This window comes from Scyliorhinus torazame, chromosome 1 (assembly GCF_047496885.1).
Source record: "Scyliorhinus torazame isolate Kashiwa2021f chromosome 1, sScyTor2.1, whole genome shotgun sequence".
NCBI lineage: Eukaryota > Metazoa > Chordata > Chondrichthyes > Carcharhiniformes > Scyliorhinidae > Scyliorhinus > Scyliorhinus torazame.
Window position 1 is genome coordinate 209,537,188 of NC_092707.1, and position 26,100 is coordinate 209,563,287.

The 26,100-nt window shown below is 47.4% G+C and overlaps 1 protein-coding gene across 8 annotated transcripts in view; it reads left to right on the forward strand.

Moving 5' to 3' along the window:
- Window positions 1-26,100, forward strand: part of LOC140418616 (adhesion G protein-coupled receptor B2-like) — a 1,340,408-nt gene that overhangs the window by 1,171,166 nt on the left and 143,142 nt on the right. For all 8 annotated transcript variants that reach the window (XM_072502156.1, XM_072502149.1, XM_072502159.1 and 5 more), the window contains 2 exons: window positions 7,938-8,004; window positions 9,471-9,556. In XM_072502156.1, the coding sequence (XP_072358257.1) occupies window positions 7,938-8,004; window positions 9,471-9,556 (153 nt within the window). The remainder of the gene's footprint in view (window positions 1-7,937; window positions 8,005-9,470; window positions 9,557-26,100) is intronic.

A 26,100-nucleotide genomic window follows, 5' to 3' on the forward strand; every position in this document is an offset into this window, starting at 1 on the left:
CACCCATCTTATTCCTGATGCTTCTTGCGTTGAAGTATACACACTTCAACCCATCTCCGTGCCTGCAAGTACTCTCCTTTGTCAGTGTTCCCTTCCCCACTGTCTCATTACACGCTTTGGCGTCCTGAATATCGGCTACCTTAGTTGCTGGACTACAAATCCGGTTCCCATTCCCCTGCCAAATTAGTTTAAACCCTCCCGAAGAGTACTAGAAAACCTCCCTCCCAGGATATTGGTGCCCCTCTGGTTCAGATGCAACCCGTCCTGCTTGTACAGATCCCACCTTCCCCAGAATGCGCTCCAATTATCCAAATACCTGAAGCCCTCCCTCCTACACCATTCCTGCAGCCACGTGTTCAACTGCACTCTCTCCCTATTCCTAGCCTCGCTATCACGTGGCACCGGCAACAAACCAGAGATGACAACTTTGTCTGTCCTGGCTTTTAACTTTCAGCCTAACTCCCTAAACTTGTTTATTACCTCCATACCCCTTTTCCTACCTATGTCGTTGGTACCAATGTGCACCACGATTTCTGGCTGCTCACCCTCCCCCTTAAGGATCCTGAAGACACGATCCGAGACATCCCTGGCCCTGGCACCCGGGGGGCAACATACCTTCCGGGAGTCTTGCTCGTGACCACAGAATCTCCTATCTATTCCCCTAACCATTGAATCTCCTACAACTATTGCTTTTCTATTCTCCCCCCTTCCCTTCTGAGCCCCAGAGCCAGACTCAGTGCCAGAGACCTGGCCGCTAGGGCCTTCCCCCGGTAGGTCATCCCCCCCAACAGCATCCAAAACGGTATACTTGTTTTGAAGGGGAACGGCCACGAGGGATCCCTGCACTTTCTGCCTGTTTGTTTTTTTCCCCCTGACTGTAACCCAGCTATTCTTGTCCTGTACCTTGGGTGTGGTTACCTCCCTGTAACTCTTCTCAATCACCCCCTCTGCCTCCCGGATGATCCGAAGTTCATCCAGCTTCAGCTCCAGTTCCCTAACACGGTCTTTGAGGAGCTGAAGTTGGGTGCACTTCCCGCAGGTATAGTCAGTGGGGACACCGGTGGTATCCCTCACCACCCACATCCTACAGGAGGAGCATGTAACTGGCCTAGCCTCCATCCCCTCTTACCTGACAGAATATAGCTGCCCTGTGGACTAACTAGATCTCCGCCCTCCGACCCTGCTCCCAGTCAGCTACACTTTCTGTAAACTCCTGGCTCTCTTCTCACTCTTTGCAGAAATGTAGGAAACAAAATGAAAGGAGCACCTTACTCCCTCCTCACCTAACTCCCTCGGTCACCAAACTCTCACTATCGCACTCAAATGCACCAAATTCAGCACTCAGTGCAAACAAAGTTTGCACCGTAGGTAGATCACTTTTATACTGTGAATCTAGCCTCTGAAAACTGGCCTAATCCAATTAACTAATTAACAAGCTCCAGCTGAAAGTGCCTACAAGTGGAAGCCTGTTTAAAGCTTATTGAAAATTCACCTTCTTCTAAACCAAACCGCAACTTTTAAGTTAATTAACTAAATAAAAGAAAGACTAAACTTTAGATAAAAATGAAGCCTTATACTCCCTCGGTCACCAAACTCTCACTATCACACTCGAACTTGCTTATGAGGGACGCTTTTGTTACGGGGATAGGGTCAGATTACTTCCGCCAACGCCTTTTAGAAGGCTCGACCTCGCAGCAACCAAAAAGCTTGCGCTCTCGCTGACGGTCGTCTCGTGCAACATCAAGGCCTGAACCCCCGACCGCGCGGCCCACCCCTCCTACGCATCGTGGACTCCGCAGACGGCCGCCCCATCGGGGACCCCACTCAGCCAACCCCACGCCTGTGCCGCGCGGCAGCCAACCAACTCTGGGGGCCCCAAATGTAACTTCTGTCGGCACCAAAACACCCCCGACAACGATGCCCAGCCCGGAGCGCCCTTTGCAAGGCCTGCGGCAAGAAGGGGCACTTCACGGCGTTGTGCCAGGCCTGTTCAGTCGCCGCTATTTTTCCGCCCCCCCCCCCCCCGTACGGCCAGTGGGCGCTGCCATCTTCCCCTCCTCAGACCACGTGCGGCCCGTGGGTGCCGCCATCTTGTTCAACCCCTACCACGTGCGACCCGTGGGCGCCGCCATCTTGTCCTCCTCAGGAACATCAAGAGCCGCCATCTTGTCTCCCCCACGGCACGTGCGGCCCGTGGGCGCCGCCATCTTACCAGGAGTTTACCGTCTTCCGCCTCTACGCCCTCCCCAACCTTCTTTTCTTACTGCACCCAGTGGATCCCAAATTATGCCACTCATCCAATCCATTCTTTTTCCGCTAACGGCCGAGGCTCACCAGGCCTTCAACCGTATTAAAGCTGACATCGCCAAGGCCGCGATGCACGCAGTCGACGAGACGTTACCATTTCAAGTCGAGAGCGACGCATCAGACGTCGCTCTAGCTGCTACCCTCAACCAGGCAGGCAGGCCCGTGGCATTCTTTTCACGAACCCTTCATGCCTCAGAAATTCGGCACTCCTCCATCGAAAAAGAGGCCCAAGCCATCGTGGAAGCTGTGCAGCATTGGAGGCATTACCTGGCCGGCAGGAGATTCACTCTCTCACTGACCAAAGGTCGGTAGCCTTCATGTTTAACAACACACAGCGGGGCAAGATCAAAAACGATAAATTCTTGAGGTGGAGGATCGAGCTCTCCACCTACAACTACGAGATTTTGTATCGCCCGGTAAACTCAACGAGTCCCCCGATACCCTATCCCGAGGTACATGTGCCAGCGCACAGGTGGACCGACTCCGGACCTTGCACGACAACCTTTGTCACCCGGGAGTTACATGTTTGTACCACTTCATCAAGGCCCGCAATCTGCCCTACTCCGTCGAGGAAGTCAGGGCAATCACCAGAGACTGCCAGATCTGTGCGGAGTGCAAACCGCACTTCTACCAGCCAGACCGTGCGCGCCTCGTGAAGGCCGCCCGCCCCTTTGAAGGCCTCAGCGTGGACTTCAAAGGGCCACTCCCCTCCACCGACCGTAACATGTACTTCCTCAGTGTGGTCGATGAGCACTCCAGATTCCCCTTCGCCATCCCATGCCCCGACTGCCACCGTCATCAAAGCCCTCAACGCCATCTTCGCTCTGTTCGGCTTCCCTGCCTACGTCCACAGCGACAGGGGATCCTCATTCATGAGCGATGAGCTGTGTCAGTTCCTGCTCATCAAGGGTATCGCCTCGAGCAGGACGACCAGCTATAGCCCCCAGGGAAACGGGCAGGTGGAGAGGGAGAATGGGACGGTCTGGAGAGCCGTCCAGCTGGCCCTACGGTCCAGAAATCTCCCGGCCTCCCGCTGGCAGGAGGTCCTCCCGACGCACTGCACTCCATTCGGTCGCTCCTATGCACTGCGACTAATGAACGTCTCTTCGCCTTCCCCAGGAAGTCCACCTTCAGGGTGTCGCTCCTGACTTGGCTGGCAGCATCAGGACCCATACTCCTTCGTAAGCACGTACAACTCCACAAGGCGGACCCGTTGGTTGAAAGGGTACAGCTATTCCACGCCAACCCACAGTACGCCTACTACCGTAACACGTACTTCCTCAGTGTGGTCGATGAGTACTCCAGATTCCCCTTCGCCATCCCATGCCCCGACGGCCGTCAAGATACTGTCTCCCTCACACACACACACCCCTCCGGCCCGGCACCACCCTCCCCTCCCCCGGCGCACCCAGCCGCAATCCCTGCCCCAGGACAATCCGTCCTCCCCCTGCCCACGCCCGAGGCTGAAGAGGATTTCGACATGCTCCCAGAGTCGCCGAGGACCAGACCGGCACCGGAATCGCCGCCACCACTGCGGCGCTCCCAACGGCAGAGCAAGGCTTTGGACCGACTGAACCCGTAACTTGATCTGGACTCTTAAAACATCATCCTTCCGTATAATTCTCCTCCACCCCCCGCCCGCCCCCCCCCCCCCCCCCCCCCCCCAGCTGAACTCAAATTTTTTTCTCTGTGTTTTAAAACATGTACTTGTGTATAGTTCTCCACCCCCACCCCCGCCGGACTCAATTTTAACAGGGGGTGAATGTGGTAATCACCACTGATGTATATATTAGGTGATTTGTGGTAAGGCCCTGTACTACAGGTAAGGGGTAGTTTCCTACCTGCTGACCCCACCCAGTAGGCGGAGTATAAATATGTGTGCTCCCGTACAGCAGCCATTTCGCCAGCTGCTGTAGGAGGCCACACATCTTAGTGTAATAAAGCCTCAGTTGCATTCAACTCTCGTCTTTGTGTAATTGATCGTGCATCAGTCGTATAGGCCCATATCACTTCTGAATGTGGATGCAAAAGTATTGGCGAAGGTACTGGCGGGTAGGCTGGAGGAGTGCCTCCCGAAGGTGATAGGTGAAGATCAGGCGGGGTTCGTGAGAGGGAGGCAGCTCTTTTCAAACGTTAGAAGGGTATTGAACGTTGTTATGGCACCGGCAGAGGGGAAGGAAACAGGTGGTTGTGGCATTGGACGCTGAGAAGACGTTTGAATGGGGGTATTTGATGGCAGTTCTGGAGCGGTTTGGGATTGGACCAAGATTTGTGAACTGGGTAAAGCTACTATATAAGGAGCCGAGGGCGAGTGTCCGCACAAACAAAATCAGCTCGAGATACTTTTCTCTCCACCGTGGGACTAGGCAGGGATGTCCTATGTCCCCCCTGCTGTTTGCACTCACGATTGAGCCGTTGGCCATCGCATTAAGTTCGGGGGTATGGAAAGGAATATTGCGGGGGGGGGGGATAGAGCATAGGGTGTCCTTATATGCAGATGACTTGCTGTTATACATGTCGGAACCAAGTGTGTCGATAGGGGGAATATTGGAGCTGCTTCGAGTGTTTGGGTCTTCCTCGGGGTACAGACTAAATCTAGACAAGAGTGAGTATTTTGTGGTGTCTTGGCCGGGGCTGGGGGCAGGGGTGGGGGGGGGCTGCCATTCCGTAGGGCAGGGACTCACTTTAGGTACCTGGGGGTGCAGGTTGCCCGGGAGTGGGGGGGGGGTCTCCGCAGGTACAACATTTCTAGTTTGGTGGGGAGTGTGAAAGCTGATCTGGCAAGGTGGGATGGTCTCCCTCCGTCACTGGCGGGTCGGGTACAGGCGGTTAAAATGAACATCTTGCCGCGATTTCTGTTTATTTTTCAATGCCTGCCGATTTTCTTGCCAAAGGCTTTTTTCAGAGAGATTGAGGGAAGGATTACATTGTTCATATAGGGAGGGAAGGTGGCCAGAGTTAGAAAGGTGCTGCTACAGAGGGGAAGGCAGGCCGGGGTTTGGGTCTTCCGAACCTGATGTATTACAACTGGGCGGCGGATGTGGAGAAGGTGCGGAGCTGGGTCAGAGGGGTTGATTCCCAGTGGGTCAGAATGGCGGAGAATTTGTGCAGGGTGTCGGGATTGAAAGCACTAGCAACAGTGCTGCTCCCGATAGCCCCAGGGAAATACTCCGTGAGTCCAGTAATAATAGCTTCATTGAGAATTTGGAGGCAGTTTCGCCAACACTTCGGGTTGGGGGCAGGGTCAAGGGAAATGCCGATTCGGGGGAACCACAGATTTCAGCCAGCGAGGTGGGATGGAAATTTTCGGAAAGGGGAGGAGAAGGGGATTAAGACACTAAAAGATTTGTTTCTTAGGGGTCGGTTTGCAGGTTTGAAGGAGCTGGAAGCGAAGTATGGGCTGGAGCAAGGGGAAATGTTTAGATAATGCAGGTTCTAGATTTTGCCAGAACGGAGATACAGAGCTTCCCAGTGGAGCCTGCCTCCACATTGCTGGAGGAGATGCTGACGACAGGGGGACTGGAGAAGGAGGTAGTGTCAGCGGTTTAGGGAGCTATTTTGTAAGAGGAGAAGGCACCGCTGGAAGGGATCAAAGCAAAGTGGGAGGAAGAGTTGGGAGAGGATATGGAGGAGGGGTTCTGGTGTGAGGTGCTCCGGAGAGTGAATGCCTCCAGCTCGTGCACGAGGTTGGGGCTGATACAGCTGAAGGTGGTATACCGAGCACACCTCACGAGGGCGAGTATGAGCCGATTCTTTGAAGGAGTAGAAGATGTGTGAACGTTGCGGGGGGACTAATCACATTCATATGTTTTGGTCCTGTCCAAAGCTAGAGGATTACTGGAAGGAGGCTTTTAGGGTAATTTCTAAAGTGGTGCATGTGAAACTGGACCCGGGACCCCGGGAGGCCATATTCGGGGTGTCGGACCAGCCAGGGTTGGAAACGGGTGCGGAGGCAGATGTTGTAGTCTTCGCCTCGTTGATCACCCGAAGGCGGATCCTGATAGGTTGGAGAGCAACCTCTCCACCCTGTGCCCTGGCATGGCGGGGGACCTGTTGGAATTCTTGACTCTTGAGAAGGTTACGTTTGAACTGAGGGGAGGGATGGAGGGGTTCTACAATTCATGGGCATTATTCATTATGCACTTTCAAGAACTGGATAACATCGAACATTAGTTGGGGCATGTGGCTGGGAGGGTTGGGGGGAAGGGGGCTGCGTGTGTCAATGGCGACTATGGGTGATCCTTAATTCCTTTTTGTCATTTGTTTGTTTGAACATGAAATGAAAATCGCTTATTGTCACAAGTAGGCTTCAAATGATGTTACTGTGAAAAGCCCCTAGTCGCCACATTCCGGCGCCTGTTCGGGGAGGCTGTTACGGGAATTGAACTGTGCTGCTGGCCTGCCTTGGTCTGCTTTCAAAGCCAGTGATTTAGCCCTGTGCTAAACAGCCCCTATGCGGGCTAATGTTTGGGGTTTGGTGGGAGGATGGGATCATTGTTATTGATATGGGGATTGACATATTTGTTACTGATTATTGTTTATTGGTGGGTGTAAATTTGGGAGAAAATGTGAAAAAGGAGGAGAATAAAAATATATTTTTTAAAAAACAATAACGTTCGCACTCCAGGGCAGTGTATCTGGTCGGTATCTCAAGATGTGCTGGGGAACTTGCCAGGAAAGGATTGCATGTCAGGGGCTGTTTAGCACAGGGCTAAATTGCTGGCTTTGAAAGCAGACCAAGGCAGGCCAGCAGCACGGTTCAATTCCCGTAACAGCGTCCCCGAACAGGTGCCGGAAATGTGGCGACTAGGGGCTTTTCACAGTAATTTCATTTGAAGCCTACTTGTGACAATAAGCGATTTTCATTTCATTTCATTTTCATTTCATTTCATTTTCATTTTCATTTCATTTTCATTTCAAACTTCTGATGGGCAATTGCTTGCTTTAGGAACCATCCGAAAATTCAATTTATTTCACAAACTGCAGCTGAACGTCCCAGGGTATAGAAGTTTGAGGCGTGATAGAGGGGAAGGTGAAAGAGGAGGAGGAATTGCATTATTGATTAGGCAGAACATCACATGAGATAAGTGCTCATGGAGATAAGCCAATATATTAACATGGATGGTGGATCATTTAATGGACAGGAAGCAGAGCATAGGGGCATAATTATGGCACTCTCGATTGGCAGGTTGTACCTAATGGTCTGCCACAAGAATCAGTGCTGGGGCTTTAGCTATGATAAACAACAAGGTGGCAGAGTATATTGTGGCGAATCATGAGGTTATGTATTTGATAGTAAGGATAGAAAAATGCAACATTTTTAAAAAGTCATGGGAAGTCTCAATGTTGATGTTTGGAGAGACTTGAGTGGACACGTACAAAGATCACAGAAAGTTAGCAGGTACAGCAAAAGATTGGGTTGGCAAATGGCATTTTAGCCTTTATTCCAAGGGGATTGGAGTATAGAGGATGTACCGAGCAGGAAACAATGCCCTCTAATGGAAAGAATAAAGGGAATCTGGAGTCAACCCATATCCCTTATGTTCCTCTTCAGTAAAACACCATTTATGCTGTTTATCTTTGATAAGTATGTTCCTCTGAAAATTACTCTGTTTTTTGCTTGCTTCCAGCTGTTGGTTATCTTTGGATGGAGGCCTCCTTTATGCATTTGTTGGACCAGCTGCAATCATTGTATTGGTAAATCGTATTTTTAATGTTGCACGTTACATGACATGGGCAAATTTCATGTAACTGAATATTAACAGCTTTACATTGATGCATGCCATAAGTCATGGGAATCGGATATATAAATTTGTGCTTTGTATTTGCCTTATTTTGGAAATTGTACGAAAACGTTATTAATTCTGAGATTTGATCCCTGAATTTGAAATGAAATGAAATGAAATGAAAATTGCTTATTGTCACAAGTAGGCTTCACTGAAGTTACTGTGAAAAGCCCCCAGTGAATTTTGTTCACTATTGGCTTTTCTGGATTAATTTATACATAAATGAGTATGTGTTGTTTTGATCACTATTTCTAATAAATTCAAAACAACTGGGGAGCAGTTCTCACATTCTGCATTTCAAACAAACATGTTAAAAAATAATAGGTTATCGACCAGAGGAAATTTACCCGCAGTTCTTTAGGATACTGATAAACAGGGCAACCAAAGGAATGGGGCGGGATTCTCCAGTCTCCTAGCCACAGGTTCCTCAGCCACATGCCTTTCACTGATGGTTGGATTCTATCCTCCCACCGCTTGTCAATGGGATTTCCCATTGAAACCATCCCACGCCACTGCGAAACCCGCTGATGGGGTGTGCTGCCAGCGGGAAAACTGAATCCCGACGACCAGAGAATTCCTGCCCCCATATTACCTTCATTAGAATTTTTAGAACAGGCTGATTTTTGCGAATGTATTGACATGTGGACAAATATTTAAATTATTATTTTATCAATTTGATTCAAAGTGGTTGATCAATAAACCACCAAAACTATCTATGAAATCTCTTATAATCATTTATGAACCTCCACATTAATTTTACTTATTCATTGGATGTGGACATCGCTGGCTAGACCAGCATTTATTGCCCATCCCTAATTCACTTTGAATTAAATGGTATGCTAGGCCATTTCAGAGGATACTTAACAGTCAACCATATTGCTGTGGGTTTGGGACCAGGTATGGATGGCACATTTCCTTCCCTAAAGGACATTAGTGAACTAGATGGGTTTTTAAGACGATCAACAATGGTTTCATGATTATCATTGGACTCTTGTGTTCCAGATTTTTATTAAATTCAAATTGCACCAAAATGAAAAATAAAAAAAAATTCAAATTGCACCATCTGCCATAGTGGGATTTGAGCCGGGGTCCCCAAAGCATTACCCTGGGTCTCTGGATTACTGGTCCAATGACAACATGACGACCATCGCCTCCCACCTTTGCACAATATATTACAAACTGAGATTTCTCTGGAACACAATAACCTGTTTGTCTAATCGTTAACTAGCACAAAGCAGTGTTTTTTTGAAAACTGAATTAAAGCCTGTATGAACTACTTTTTGCTTCCCTGGAGAAAATGTAGGCTTCACTTTTATATCATTGTGAGAACTGCTGCTTGATAGACCCGTCTGCTAACTCTTGGTTTTTCTTCACAAGGTAAACATGCTCATTGGGATCATAGTATTCAACAAACTTATGTCCCGAGATGGAATTTCAGATAAGTCCAAAAAGCAGCGAGCTGGGTAGGTATTGGCTTTTTGTTTTTCATATATGTAATGTGACATTTTATTTTAGTTTAGCTTTTTGTAATAATTGAAAATCACATTTTAAATGTCCTGCATCTGTCAATTACCTTTTTACTGTATGTAGAGTTTATTTTCTCTTTTGCTATTCCATTGATTAAAATTCCTCAATATTCAGTTGAAACATGTCTGATTGATTTCAGGAGTAATGTTTATAACCAATCACCTTACTCCAGAATCACTTAGAATGGCTGGAAATTTATAAAGACCCCACTTCTTTCAGGATGACTGAATTTTCATGAATCACAAGCTCAACTGACTTCCCATTTTGAACTGGACAATAAAAAAATTGTGCTGCACGTTCAGAGTAAACAATTTACTGGAGGGTTATCACTGACTTCCACCCAGCAAAAAACAATAGAGATAAATGTTATCCCAAGACAAGTTGCAGTCTGCCATACAGAGTAGATAGAGTTATGGCGAAATGTGACCACCTGCAGTATGATGTATGTTACTGACCTTGGAATGATTACAATAGAGACTGGAAGTGTAATGCAAACGTTAATATTCGGGCAAATTATTTATGTGTAAACCATAATGCAGTGAAAGGTTAGGAACAATGTAGCATAGCAAGAATATATGTTCATCATTCTGAAAAGCTTTTAAAAAGAGACCAGCGGAAGCTTTGTTTTGCCTGGAAAAGAACACAGGAATATAGCAGATCTCCTTCACAGTTTAAGTTGTGACTTTACAGAATGAACTCCCACAGAGCATGACATTACTGAATCAATCAAACCTTTGAAAAAGAAAGCACGACTAATTCCTAATTTAGTAACCTGCAATGCAGTCTAAACCGGTCATTCCAACTTGGTATCAGCAAACCATGAACCAGGCCACACTGAACAAAAACAAAGTAATGTTAAGGATGTGTCTGACATTCTTAAGTTGCTGGAAGTCAAATAACCTTCCTGAACTGAATAGTAAAAGTTCACAATTAGAATGTGCAGAGTAAAGAATGGCAGGAAAAAGATTAAAGTAGTTAAGCCAGGTTTGTAGCTTGCACCAACTCTAATGGCCTCTCTCTGTGATGAAGATTTTGGGGCAGGGCTAAGGTTGGTGGGGGGGGTAGATATTCAATTTGTGCGACAGCAAAAACAAGCAAGAGCAAATTTTCAGACCCTCTTGCACTGAGCCTGATCACTCCACTGGGTGATCAAAACTAGTCCATATGATAACTCCAGCTCTGACAATTCGATACAGTGCCTACCTTTTGTACCAGATAACCTTTAACACAACCAAAACAGAGGTTTGATTCTCCTGCAGGCAACCGCTTCCAGAAATCCACTCTCCTTTGAGAAAAGAAGCAGCTCCACACATCCCACATAGATCTGACCTTGTACAAGTTTTAATTGTAACCTCTGATATTTCTTAACCTATCTAGTTGTAGTATTGAACTGCTACCTCAAATGAAAAACAATTCCTCTATTCAATTCATCATCGTATGCACCTCCAAATAATCACTCCTATAGCCTCATCCCCGTGTATATCTTTCATGGTAACTAATGTATTTCTTTTACTTGGAATTAGCCCAGTAACACTCCACTGTATCCTTTCAACATCCTCAACAGTACCAAACTCTTGATCATCAGTAAAGTGTGTAAGGGGTCATTAACAGCACTATCAAGCAGCACTTACTCAGCAATAACTGTTCACTGATGCTCAATTTGGATTCCGCAGGGTCACTCAGCTCCTGACCTCATTGCAATCCTGGTTCAAGCATGGACTGAAAGAGCTGAATTCCAGAGATGGGATGAGAGTGACTGCCCTTGGCATCAAGGCAGCATTTGACTGAGTATGGCATCAAGAAACCCTTGCAAAACTGGAGTCAATGGGAATCGGGGGCGGGGAAAACCCTCCACTGGTTGGAGTCATAGCTGGCACAAAGGAAGATGGTTGTGGCAATTGGCGGTCAATCATCTCAGCTCCAGACTTCCGGGTGCGGCGATGACCAGCTAGGTCGCACGTTTCGGCAGCTCCCGGTGGAACGGACTTTTGGGCTCTTGATAGGAGCCCCAACGGCAATTTTAACGGCAACAAACACTGTGCTGTAATCCAGAAGGGAATCCCCCCTGGACACGGATGGAAAAAAGAGAAGAAAGTGGCCGGATTGCGGTGGATCCTCTAGAGCAGCGGCCAGGAAGGCAGGCACAAAGCAAGATGGCGTCGGAAGGAGGCAGTTTAACATGGGGCCCTGACCAACAAGAGTTCCTGCGGCGTTGCGTAGAAGAACTCAAAAAGGAGATGAAGAAGGAGCTGTTGGCCCCGATATTACAAGCGATTGAGGGGCTAAAGGAGGAGCAAAAGACCCAGGAACAGGAGCTTCGGGTCGTGAAGGCAAAGGCTGCTGAGAATGAGGACGACATACAGGGCCTGGTGGTAAAAACGGAGATGCACGAGGCACAACACAAAAGGTGTGTGGAAAGGCTGGAGGTGCTGGAGAATAATGCGAGGAGGAAGAATTTCAGGATTCTTGGTCTTCCCGAAGGTGTAGAAGGGGCGGACGTCGGGGCATATGTGAGCACGCTGCTGCACTCGTTAATGGGATCGGAGGCCCCGACGGGTGGAGGGAGCCTATCGAGTTATGGCGCGAAGACCGAGGGCTGGAGAAATTCCTTGAGCCATAGTGGTGAGATTTCTCCGCTATAAGGACAGAGAGATGGTCCTCAGATTGGTAAAGAAAACTCGGAGCAGTAGGTGGGAGAACGCGGTGATCCGCGTATATCAAGATTGGAGTGCGGAGGTGGCGAGAAGGAGGGCAAGCTTTAATCGGGCCAAGGCGGTGCTGCACAAACGGAAGATTGAATTTGGAATGCTGCAACCGGCAAGACTGTGGGTCACACATCAAGGGAAACACCACTACTTCGAAACGGCAGATGAGGCGTGGACATTTATTGTCGAGGAGAAACTGGAGTGAGCGGGCCATAAAAAGAACGCTTGGGACAAAGTGGGGGGGGTGAATATGTGGGATGAAGGGGGGGAAAAGAGGGAAGAGATGACTTCCCAAGTTGTTAATCCTGCGACCCTGTAACTTTTCTCTCTTCCCCATGTCGTGGGGGAGGGAGGATGAGGAGCTGAGGGCGCCGGCCATTGGGGGCGGGGCCAAAAGGGAAGCGCGGGCTTTGTTCCCACGCTATGGTAATCACGGCGGGAACAGAGAAGCAGGAAGGAGGGGGCCTCGCACAGTGTGAGCCGTGGTCACGGGGGGAAGCCGAGGTCGGCCAGAGTTTGCTGACTTCTGGGAGCAACATGGGGGGTGCAATTACGCTAGTTTGGGATCTAGCGGGGGGGGGTTAACTGGGTTGCTGCTGCTGGGGAGAAGGGGGAGCTGGTATGGGGGGGGGGGGGGGGGCGGGGCGGGGGGGGGGCGCCGCTTGGGGGAGATACGGCTACGTGGGAACCGGGTGAGGAGCTGGATTGAAAAAGGAGATGGCTAGTCGTCAAGGGGGGGGGGTAAAGAGCCCCCCAACCCGGTTGATCACGTGGAATGTGAGAGGGCTGAACGGACCGATTAAGAGGGCACGGGTACTCGCACACCTAAAGAAACTTAAGGCAGATGTGGTTATGCTTCAGGAGACGCATCTGAAGCTGATAGACCAGGTCAGACTACGCAAAGGATGGGTGGGGCAGGTGTTTCATTCGAGGCTAGACGCAAAAAACAGGGGGGTGGCCATACTAGTGGGGAAGAGGGTAATGTTTGAGGCAAAGACTATAGTGGCGGATAGTGGGGGCAGATACGTGATGGTGAGTGGCCAATTGCAAGGGGAGGCGGTGGTATTAGTGAACGTGTATGCCCCGAACTGGGATGATGCCAACTTTATGAGGCGTATGTTAGGACGAATCCCGGACCTAGAAGTGGGGAAGTTGGTAATGGGTGGAGATTTTAATACGGTGCTGGACCCAGGGCTGGACAGATCGAGGTCCAGGACCGGAAGGAGGCCGGCTGCAGCTAGGGTGCTTAAGGACTTTATGGAGCAGATGGGAGGAGTAGACCCCTGGAGATTTAGTAGACCTAGGAGTAAGGAGTTTTCGTTTTTCTCCTATGTCCACAAAGTTTATTCACGAATAGATTTTTTTGTTTTGGGAAGGGCACTGATCCCAAAGGTGACGGGGATGGAGTACACGGCTATAGCCATTTCGGATTATGCTCCACATTGGGTGGACCTGGAGATAGGGGAAGAAAAACAACAGCGCCCACCCTGGAGAATGGACATGGGATTATTGGCAGATGAGGGGGTGTGTTTAAGGGTGAGGGGGTGTATTGAAAGGTACTTGGAACTCAATGATAATGGGGAGATACAGGTGGGAGTGGTCTGGGAGGCGCTGAAGGCAGTGGTTAGAGGGGAGCTGATATCTATTAGGGCACATAAAGGAAAGCAGGAGGGTAGGGAAAGGGAACGGTTGTTGAAAGAACTTCTGAGGGTGGACAGACAATATGCGGAGGCACCAGAGGAGGGACTGTACAGGGAAAGGCAAAGGCAACATGTAGAATTTGACTTGTTGACTACGGGTAATGCAGAGGCACAATGGAGGAAGGCACAGGGTGTACAGTACGAATACGGGGAAAAGGCGAGCAGGTTGCTGGCCCACCAACTGAGGAAAAGGGGAGCAGCGACGGAGATAGGGGGGGTGAGAGATGAGGAGGGAGAGATGGAGCGGGGAGCGGAGAGAGTGAATGGAGTGTTCAAGGCATTTTACGAAAGATTGTATGAAGCTCAGATGGGAAGGAGAGAATGATGTGCTTTCTGGATCAGCTGGAATTTCCTAAGGTGGAGGAGCAGGAGAGGGTGGGACTGGGAGCACAGATTGAGACGGAGGAAGTGGTGAAAGGGATTGGGAGCATGCAGGCGGGGAAGGCCCCGGGACCAGATGGATTCCCAGTTCAATTCTATAGGAAATATATGGACTTGCTGGCCCCGCTACTGATGAGAACCTTTAATGAGGCGAGGGACAGGGGGCAGCTGCCCCCGACTATGTCAGAGGCAACGATATCGCTCCTCCTAAAGAAGGAAAAAGACCCGCTGCAATGCGGGTCCTACAGGCCCATTTCCCTCCTGAATGTGGACGCTAAGATTCTGGCCAAGGTAATGGCAATGAGGATAGAGGATTGTGTCCCGGGGGTGGTTCATGAGGACCAAACTGGGTTTGTGAAGGGGAGACAGCTGAATACAAATATACGGAGGCTGCTAGGGGTAATGATGATGCCCCCACCAGAGGGGGAAGCGGAGATAGTGGTGGCGATGGATGCCGAGAAAGTATTTGATAGAGTGGAGTGGGATTATTTGTGGGAGGTGCTGAGGAGATTTGGTTTTGGGGATGGGTATATCAGGTGGGTACAGTTGCTGTATAGGGCCCCGATGGCGAGCGTGGTCACGAATGGACGGGGGTCTGACTATTTTCGGCTCCATAGAGGGACGAGGCAGGGATGTCCTCTGTCCCCGTTATTGTTTGCACTGGCGATTGAACCCCTGGCCATAGCATTGAGGGGTTCCAGGAAGTGGAGGGGAGTACTCAGGGGGGGAGAAGAACACCGGGTATCTCTGTATGCGGATGATTTGTTGCTATATGTGGCGGACCCGGCGGAGGGGATGCCAGAGATAATGCGGATACTTGGGGAGTTTGGGGATTTTTCAGGGTATAAACTGAACATAGGGAAAAGTGAGTTGTTTGTGGTGCATCCAGGGGAGCAGAGCAGAGAGATAGAGGATTTACCGTTGAGGAAGGTAACAAGGGACTTCCGGTACTTGGGGATCCAGATAGCCAGGAATTGGGGTACATTACACAGGCTTAATTTAACGCGGTTGGTGGAACAGATGGAGGAGGACTTTAAGAGATGGGACATGGTGTCCCTGTCATTGGCAGGGAGGGTGCAGGCGGTTAAAATGGTGGTCCTCCCGAGATTCCTTTTTGTGTGTCAATGCCTCCCGGTGGTGATCACGAAGGCTTTTTTCTAAAGAATCGAGAAGAGTATTATGAGTTTTGTGTGGGCTGGGAAGACCCCGAGAGTGAGGAGGGGATTCTTGCAGCGTAGTAGGGCAGGGGGGGCTGGCACTACCGAGCCTAAGTGAGTACTACTAGGCCGCCAATGTTTCAATGGTGTGTAAGTGGATGGGAGAAGGGGAGGGAGCGGCGTGGAAGAGATTGGAGAGGCCGTCCTGCAGGGGGACTAGCTTACAAGCTATGGTGACGGCACCTTTGCCGTTCTCACCAAAGAAATACACCACAAGCCCGGTGGTGGTGGCTACATTGAAATTTGGGGGCAGTGGAGGCGGGGAAGGACGGGAGCTTCGGTGCAGTCCCCGATAAGAAACAATCATAGGTTCGTTCCGGGGAGAATGGATGGGGGATTTGGAGCATGGCAAAGAGCTGGGGTAGTACAACTGAGAGATCTGTTTGTAGATGGGACGTTTGCAGGTCTGGGAGCGCTGACGGAAAAATATGGGTTGCCCCAAGGGAATGCATTTCGGTACATGCAATTGAGGGCTTTTCCGAGGCAACAGGTGAGGGAATTCCCACAGCTCCCGACGCAGGAGGTGCAGGATAGAGTGATCTCAGAGACATGGGTGGGGGATGGTAAGGTGTCGGACATATACAGGGAAATGAGGGACGAGGAGGAGATCATGGTAGATGAGCTGAAAGGGAAATGGGAAGAAGAACTGGGGGAGGAGATTGAGGAGGGGCTGTGGGCTGATGCCCTACGTAGGGTAAACTCATCGTCCTCGTGTGCCAGTCTAAGCCTGATACAATTTAAGGTGTTACACAGGGCGCATATGACTGGAGCACGGCTTAGTAAATTTCTGGGGGTAGAGGATAGGTGTGCGAGATGCTCGAGAGGCCCAGCGAATCACACCCACATGTTCTGGTCATGCCTGGCACTACAGGGGTTCTGGGTGGGGGAGGCAAAGGTGCTTTTGAAGGTGGTGGGGGTCCGGGTCGAACCAAGCTGGGGGTTGGCTATATTTGGGGTTGCAGAAGAGCCGGGAGTGCTGGAGGCGAGAGAGGCTGACGTGTTGGCCTTTGCGTCCCTAGTAGCCCGGCGCAGGATATTGTTAATGTGGAAGGAAGCCAAACCCCGGGTGTGGAGACCTGGATAAACGACATGGCAGGGTTTATAAAGTTGGAACGAATTAAGTTTGTGTTAAGGGGTTCGGCTCAGGGATTCACCAGGCGGTGGCAACCGTTCGTCGATTACCTCACAGAAAGATAGAGGGAATGGAAAAAAAGTAGACAACAGCAGCAACCCGGGGGGGGGGGGGGGGGTGGAAGGGGGAGGGGGGGAGGAATCGAACGGACTCTCAGAGATGTTATTGTATATGTATAATATGTATAGGTAGTTGCTATAGGTAATTGTATATGGATTGTTGGATTGTATTTTTGTAGAGTATTTATTTTGGACAAGGCAGTTGCCATTCAGTTTTGTTTTTGTTTATATATTATTTATTTATTTGTTTAAAACTGGCCACTGTTATTTATATTGCTTTATTGTTGTGTAAAAGAAACACTACGTACTGTTATGTTTGGCCAAAAATCTTGAATAAAATATGTATATTTTTTAAAAATCATCTCAGCTCCAGGACATCACTGCAAGAGTTCCTCACGGTAGTGTCCTAGGCCCAATCATCATCAGCTACATCATCAATGACCTTCTTTCCATCATAAGGCCAGGGGTGGAGATGTTCACTGATGACTGCACAATATTCAGCACCATTCACAACTCCTCAGATACTGAAGCAGTTCATGTCCAAATGTAGCAAGACCTGGACAATATCCAGGCTTGGGCAGACAAGTGGCAAGTGACATTCGTGCAAGGCAATGACCATCTCCAGCAAAAGAGGATCTAACCATCACTTCTTGACATTCAGTGGCATTCCCTTTGCTGATTCCCCATTATCAACATCCGATGGTTACCATTGACCAGAAACTGAACTGGATTAGCCACATAAATAGTGTGACTAAAAGAGCATGACAAAGTCTAGGACTTCCGCATTGAGTAACTCACCTCCTGACCCCCCGAGGCCTATTCGCCATCTACAAGGCACAAGTCAGGAGTGTAATGGAATACTCTCCACTTGCCTGCATGAGTGCAGGTCCAACAACACTCCACAATCTTGACGCCAACCAGGACAAGGCAGCCTGCTTGACAGCTACCCCTGCCACAAACATTAAATCCCCCCACCATAGAGGGACAGTGGCAGTTGTGTGTACCATCTACAAGATACACTGCAGGAACTCACCAAGGTTTCTGAGGCAGAACCTTTCAAACCCACGACCGTTACCCTCTAGAAGAACAAATGCAGCAGGTACCTAGGAGCACCACCACCTGGAGATTCCCCTCCAAGTCACTCACCATCCTGACTTGGAAATATATTGGCGTTCCTCCACTGTCAATGGGTCAAATTGCTGGGACTCCCTCCCTAACAGCACTTTGGGTGTACCTATACCTCAGGGACTGCAGCGGTTCCAAAAGGCAGCTCACCATCACCTTTGCAAGGATAACTAGGGATAGGAAAAAATGCTGACTTAGCCCATAAATTATTATTTTTAAAAATGTTTTTAAAATCCATTCATGCAATGTGAGCATCGCTGGCAAAACCAGCATTTATTGTCCATCTGTTGTTGCCCATGAGAAGGCGGTGGTGAACTTCTTAATTGAACCACTGTAATTTGTGTGTGTAGTTAAACCTTCGGTGCTTTTGTGAAAGGATCTCAAGGATTTTGATCCAGCAACAATGAAAGAACAGTTCATTTCGCCTAAGCTCTGGCATTCGGTTTTGGACCCAAGCTGTAATGAGGTCTGCAGCCAAGAGATCCTGCCAGAAACCGGATTGAGCAGATTATTAGTGAATACGTGCCACGTATCATAGAATCATAGAAACGTTACAGCACAGAAGACCATTCAGCCCATCCTCTCCATGCCAGCCTGAGGACACCCAGGTGCCCTTTCTAATCCCACCTTCCTACACCCGGTCCATAGCCCTGTAGCTTAGAGAACATAAGGTGCAGATCCAGGCACCTTTTAAAAGAATTTAGGGTCTGTACCTCCAACGAATTCCAGACACCAACTACCCTCTGCGTAAAAAAGTTCTTCCTCATGTTCCCTCTACACCTTCTGCCTCTTATCCTGAATCTGTGTCCCCTGGTTCTAGAATTCTCCACCAAGGGAAAATTTTAACCTGTCCACTCTCTTCCCCCCATAATTTTGTACACCTCAATTAAGTAACCCCTCAGCTTTCTTTGTTCCAAGGAAAATAACCCCAACCTATCCAATCTCTCCTCATAGCTACACTTCTTGTAAACCTCCTCTGCACTCTGTCCAGAGCAATTACATCTTCCCTGTAATGTGGTAACAAGACCTGCACACAATACTTCCAGTGGTGGCCTCAGCAGCGTCTTATACAATTCCAACATTAGATCCTTACTTTTATATTCTATACTCTGCTAATGAAGGAGAGCTTTCCCTATGCTTTCTTAACGATCTTGTCGACTTAAACTGCTGTCTTTCTGGATCTGTGTACTTGTACGCCAAGATCTCTCATTTCATCTACTCTCGTAGTATATTCCCATGTATTGTGTATTCCCTACAACTGTTTCACTTCCCTAAATGCATGACCTCACACTTCTCTGTGTTAAATTCCATCTGCCACTTTATCGGCCACTCCACCAATCCATCGATATCATTCTGGAGATTGTAACTAGTCTCTACACTGTATACCACTTGGCCAATCTTTGTGTCGTCTGCAAATTTTCCAATTGTGCTCCCTACGTTCACGTCCAAATCGTTAATGTATAACACAAACAGTAAGGGTCCCAACACCGAGCCCTGTGGAACACCACTTGAAACAACTTTCTGGGGTGGCACAGTGACGCAATAGTTAGCACTGCTACCTCACTGCACTGAGGACCCAGGTTCGATCACGGTCCGGGATCATTGTCCGTGTGGAGTTTGCACATTCTCCCAGTGTCTGTGTGGGTCTCACCTCCACAACACAAAGACGTGCAGGATAGGTGGATTGGCCAAGCTAAATTTGCCCTTAATTGGAAAAAATATTTGGGTACTCTAAATTTATATAATTATAAAAAAAGAAAAAACTTTCCAATTGCAAGGCCAGCCATCAACCATTACCCTTTGTTTCCTATTATTCAGCCAACTTTTTATCCAGTTCGCCACATTGCCCTGTATCCCATAGTTATTCACTTTCTTGGCCAATCTGCCATGTGGGACTTTGTCAAACACCTTGCTAAAATCCATTTACACACCATCCACTGCACTGCATTCATCAATTCTTCTCGTCACTTCCTCAAAGAATTCAATCAAATTTGTGAGGCAAGACCTTTCTTTAACAAATCCATGCTGACTATCCCTGACTAGTCCTTGCCTTTCTATGTGACAATTTACCATCTCTCAGGATTGATTCTAGTAACTTGCCCATTACTGACGTAAGACTAACTGGCCTATAATCATTTGACATTTCCTTTGATCCCTTTTTAAACAATGGGACCATGTTTACATTTCTGCAGTTCGTCGGTACCTCCCCTGTATCTAGTGAGGATTGGAAAATCATCCTCAGAGCATCTGTTATCTCCTCCCTGACCTCCTTCAGTAGCTTCGGAAACAATCCATCTGGTCCTGGCAACTTATCAACTTTCAAGGATTCCAATCCTTCGAGTACTTCCTCTCTCTTTATGATTATCCCATCCAATATCTCAGTGTTCCTCCTGGACTACTATATCTGCTTCATCCATTTTCTTTGTAAACACTGAGACAAAATATTCATTTAAAACTGTTTCAACAGCCTCTGCACCTACACACAAGTTCCCTTCTTCATCTCTGATAGGTCCCACTTTTTCCTTAACTAACCTTTTGCCATTAATATATTGGTAAAACATCTGGGTTTTCTTTAACTTTACTTGATAATCTTTTTTCATGCCTCCTCTTTGATTTCCTTATTTCCTTTATGACTTCATCCCAAAACGTCCTATATTCGTCTAGGCTATCTGCAGTGCTTAGTTCTTTGTGCCTATCATATGCTTTCTTTTTCTGTATTCCTCTAGGCAACAAAGGGGGTCTAGATTTGGCAATGCCACTCTTATTTTTGGATGGGACAGCATTGTGAGTTACACCTTCCATCTGATTGATTACTGATGATTGAGAGTAGATCAAAGGGACGATAATTGGCTGGATAGGATTTCTTCTTTTTGTGAACATATGCAAGAAGATATTGCGAACATATGGTAGTACTCTCACTCAAGCCTGACCAAGAACTTGACCAAGGTTAAGAACATAAGAACTAGGAACAGGAGCAGGCCATCTGGCCCCTCGAGCCTGCTCCGCCATTTAATGAGATCATGGCTGATCTTTGTGGACTCAGCTCCACTCTCCGGCCCGTACACCATATCCCCGAATCCCTTTATTCTTTAGAAAGGCATCTATCTTTTTCTTAAAAACGTTTAAAGAAGGAGCCTCAACTGTTTCACTGTGCAAGGAATTCCAGAGATTCACAACCCTTTGGGTGAAGAAGTTCCTCCTACACTCCGTCCTAAATCTACCTCCCCTTATTTTGAGGCTATGCCTAGTTCTGCTTTCCCCGACCAGTGGAAACAACCTGCCTGCATCTATCCTATCTATTCCCTTCATAATTTTATATGTCTCAATAAGATCCCCCCGCATCCTTCTAAACTCCAATGAGTACAGTCCCAGTCTACTCAACCTCTCGTCATAATCTAATCCCCTCAACTCTGGGATCAACCTAGTGAATCTCCTCTGCACTCCCTCCAGTGCCAATATGTCCTTTCTCAGGTAAGGAGACCAAAACTGAACACAATACTCCAGATGCGGGCTCACCAACACCCTATACAATTGCAGCATAACCTCACTAGTCTTGAACTCCATCCCTCTAGCAATGAAAGACAAAACTCGATTAGCCTTCTTAATCACCTGTTGCACCTGCACACCAACTTTTTGCGACTCGTGCACCAGCACACCCAGGTCCCTCTGCACAGCAGCATGTTTTAACATCTTACCGTTTAAATAATAATCCATTCTGCTGTTATTCCCCCCAAAATGGATAGCCTCACACTTGGCAACATTGAATTCCATCTGCCAGACCCTAGCCCATTCACCTAACCTATCCAAATCCTTCTGCAGACTTCCGGTATCCTCTGCCCTTTTTGCTTTACCACTCATCTTAGTGTCGTCTGCAAACTTTGACACATTGCACTTGGTCCCCAACTCTAAATCGTCTATGTAAATTGTGAACAACTGCGGGCCCAACACTGATCCTTGAGGGACCCCACTAGTTACAGGTTGCCAACCAGAGAAACACCCATTTATCCCCACTCTCTGCTTTCTGTTAGTTAACCAATCCTCTACCCATGCTACCACTTTACCCTCAATGCATGCATCTTTAGTTTATGCAGCAACCTTTTGTGTGTGGCACCTTGTCAAAAGCTTTCTGGAAATCCAGATATACCACATCCATTGGCGCCCCGTTAGCTACTGCACTGGTAACGTCCTCAGAAAATTCTACCAAATTAGTCAGACACGACCTACCCTTTGTGAACCCATGCTGCGTCTGCCCAATGGGACAATTTCCCTCCAGGTGCCCTGCTATTTCCTCCTTAATGATAGATTCCAGCATTTTCCCTACAACCGAAGTTAAGCTTACCGGCCTATAATTACCCGCTTTCTGCCGACCTCCTTTTTTAAACAGTGGTGTCACGTTTGCTACTTTCCAATCCTCTGGGACCACCCCAGAGTCCAGTGACGTTTGATAAATTATCACTAGTGCGTTTACAATTTCCCTAGCCATCTCTTTTAACACTCTGGGATGCATCCCATCAGGGCCAGGAGACTTGTCTACCTTTAGCCCCATTAGCTTGCCCAATACTGCCTCCTTAGTGATTACAATCATCTCAAGGTCCTCACCTATCATATCCTTATTTCCATCAGTCACTGGCATGTTTTTTGTGTCCTCCACTGTGAAGACTGACCCAAAAAACCTGTTCAGCTCCTCAGCCATTTCCCCGTCTCCTATTATTAAATCTCCCTTCTCATCTTCCAAAGGATCAATATTTACCTTAGCCACTCTTTTTTGTCTTGTATATTTGTAGAAGCTTTTACTATCTGCTTTTATGTTCTGAGCCAGTTTACTTTCATAGTCTACCTTACTCTTCTTTATGGCTTTTTTAGTAGCTTTCTGTTGTCCCCCAAAAACTTCCCAGTCCTCTAGTCTCCCACTAATTTTTGCCACTTTGTATGTTTTTTCCTTCAATTTGATACTCTCCCTCACCTCCTTAGATATCCACGGTCGATTTTTCCCCTTTCTACTGTCTTTCTTTTTTGTCGGTATGAACCTTTTCTGAACACTGTGAAAGATTGCTCGGAAGGTTCTCCACTGTTCCTCAACTGCATCACCATGAAGTCTTTGCTCCCAGTCTACCTTAGCTAGTTCTTCTCTCATCCCATTGTAATCGCCTTTGTTTAAGCACAAAACACTAGTGTTTGATTTTACCTTGTCATCCTCCAACTGTATTTTAAATTCCACCATATTGTGGTCGCCCTTCCAAGAGGATCCCGAACTATGAGATCATTAATCAATCCTGCCTCATTACACAGGACCAGATCTAGGACCGCTTGTTCCCTTGTAGGTTCCATTACATACTGTTCCAGGAAATTATCCCGGGCACATTCTATAAACTCCTCCTCAAGGCTGCCTTTACCAACCTGGTTAAACCAATCGATATGCAGATTAAAATCTCCCATGATAACTGCTGTACCAATTCTACACGCATCCGTTATTTCTTTGCTTATTGCCTGCCCTACCATCCTGTTACTATTTAGTGGCCTATAGACTACACCTATCAGTGACCTTTTGGCCTTACTATTCCTGATTTCCACCCAAATTGATTCAACCTTGTCCTCCATAGCACCAATATCATCCCTTATTATTGCCCGGATGCCATCCTTAAACAACAAACTACACCACCGCCCTTACCGTCCATTCTATCCTTTCGTATAGTCTGATACCCTTGGATATTTAACTCTCAGTTGTGACCATCTTTTAACCATGTTTCAGTAATGGCCACTAAATCATAGTCATTCACGATGATTTGCGCCATCAACTCATTTACCTTATTTCGTATACTACGAGCATTCAGGTAAAGTACACTTATGCTGTTTTTTATGTCTTTGTTATGAATCCTAACACCTTGATCAGTAACTTTTCGCAATTTATTTTTCCTCTTACCCTTTCTCCTAATTTTCCTTGTCTTTGAACCCATATCTCTACATAATAACCTGTCATGTAACCTGCTGCCTTGATCTCCATTAACCATTATACTGTCCATAGCTTTACACTTCCCTTCCCCCCAACTTGCTAGTTTAAAGTCCTTGTGACAAACCTATTTATCCTATTCGCTAGAACACTGGTCCCAGAATGGTTCAGATGAAGACCGTCCCAACAGTACAGGTCCCTCCTGCCCCAGTACTGCTGCCAATGCCCCATGAAATGGAATCCCTCTTTCCCGCACCACTCCTTTAGCCACGTGTTAACTTCTCTAATTTTCTCAACCCTATGCCAATTGGCACGTAGCTCGGGTAGTAACCCAGAGATTAAAGTAGTTTTAGTCTTCTCTACAATTGCCCTATCAGTACACTCCAGTTCTTATTAACTCTAACTGCTTGCTTTACAGCATTACTTATGAACCTTTGGAGATCTATGCGCTAGAACACCCAAATCTCGCTTTCTGACCTATAACTTTAATGCTTTTCCCTGAAGGATGTATGTATCGTATACCCCTGGGCTAGTGCGCTGTCAATCCCAGCCCCACTTGACTGGAGTTGCGACATAATTGAAATTAACTATCCATTCTCAAAAAATACCCAAAGTCTTTGGTCTCTGGCTATCCAATAACTACAGTCACAAGGGTTGTAAATTTAAACACAATTAACTTTTATTAATAACAATAACTATAATTATATAGGCAGCAATACAACTGGTTAACTATTTTTTTTCACAATTCAACCCAAGTTTATTTTCAAACACAATAAAACAGTTACCCTCCACCAAATTATCCCAACTATAATATGCCCAGAATTCTACTACTACCCCTGCCAATGAACTGGGTCGAGCTGGGGGTCCAGTCCTCTGAGTCTCTGTCATCTCAGGGCCCTTTTCTGTGAAGGTGGGTCTCACATGCTGCTTCTGTCCATCCTGTAGTCCACCGTTGAGTCTTCTCCACTGTGACGGGTCTTCGCTAGGGCAACTGGTTAACTATTATCTAATTCCTAACGTCCCTCTTTAACTTGTCCCACCCTCTATACACACACACACACAATACTGAATCTCTCTTCTACCACTGAACTGTACACAATGCTAAAACTAAAAGCACTCATGAAGTGTGCGTTGCTCTAGATTGAAGATAATGCAGTGTCCCAATGGAGATATATAAATTTAGGAGCAGCCGCGATAGAGTGGATAGGAAGGACCTATTTCCCTTAGCAGAATAGTTAATACAGGGGCACATATTTCAGATAATTGGCAAAAGGACTAGCGGGGAGTTGAGGAAAAATATTTTCACCCAAGGGTAATAGTGGAACTTACTACCTTAAAGGCTCATAGTGGCATTTAAAAAGTATTTGAATGTGAAGTTGAGGTGATGTAATCTGCCGGGCTATAGATTAAGAGCTGGAAAGTAGTGTTAGACTTGACAGGTCTTTTTCGACCAGCACAGACACTATGGACCAAATGACCTCCTGTACTGTAATTTATTCTTGATTTTATGCTCTATTACATTCAGAAAGGATGGCTGTAACTTTACAGCCCCTAGATGCCCTAGGGATAGGATGGCAGGTGGGGGGGCATAGTTTGGGTGCCATGCCATTGGGTTCCCAATGCCTACGCTGGGAATTTGCCCTCGACGGTGGAGGCTGGCACCATGTCCTGTCTGCCTGGTGCCTCCTTTTCGTGTGCCCATTGAAAGCCCATGCCCAGGTATTCTCCTGCACCTATTTCCCTTTCCCCACTTCCCCTCAAGTCCTTCCCTGATGGCCTTTAAATTGCTTCAGGGCAAGTAAAACAAGGCGAGTGGGCTTCCCCTGCCATTTACACGGGTGGGGAAGGTGAGGACCCCATCCCGAATGTAAAATCCAGCCTGATATTACAGTGATTTTGTGACACTTAGCATTGAAATAATGTTCTAATATAAATTAAATGCTTATTATATATTACCTTATTTGGCTGACACTTCAACCTCATGCTTCCGGTTTTATGACAAATGAACCTTGAAAGTCTAATGGCATGTAAAAAAAAGTGACTTAATCCATTATGGGTCTCCAGTGCTCGAAAAGCTCCATACTGCACTCTGAATGAGTAGAAACACTTAGCTCTGGTCTTGTGAAAACAGCTGAGGCTAAATGCTGAATTGACATGTCTGTGATCAGAACAATATTAATTGTGGTCAGTGTCGCTACAAAAATATTTTATAAC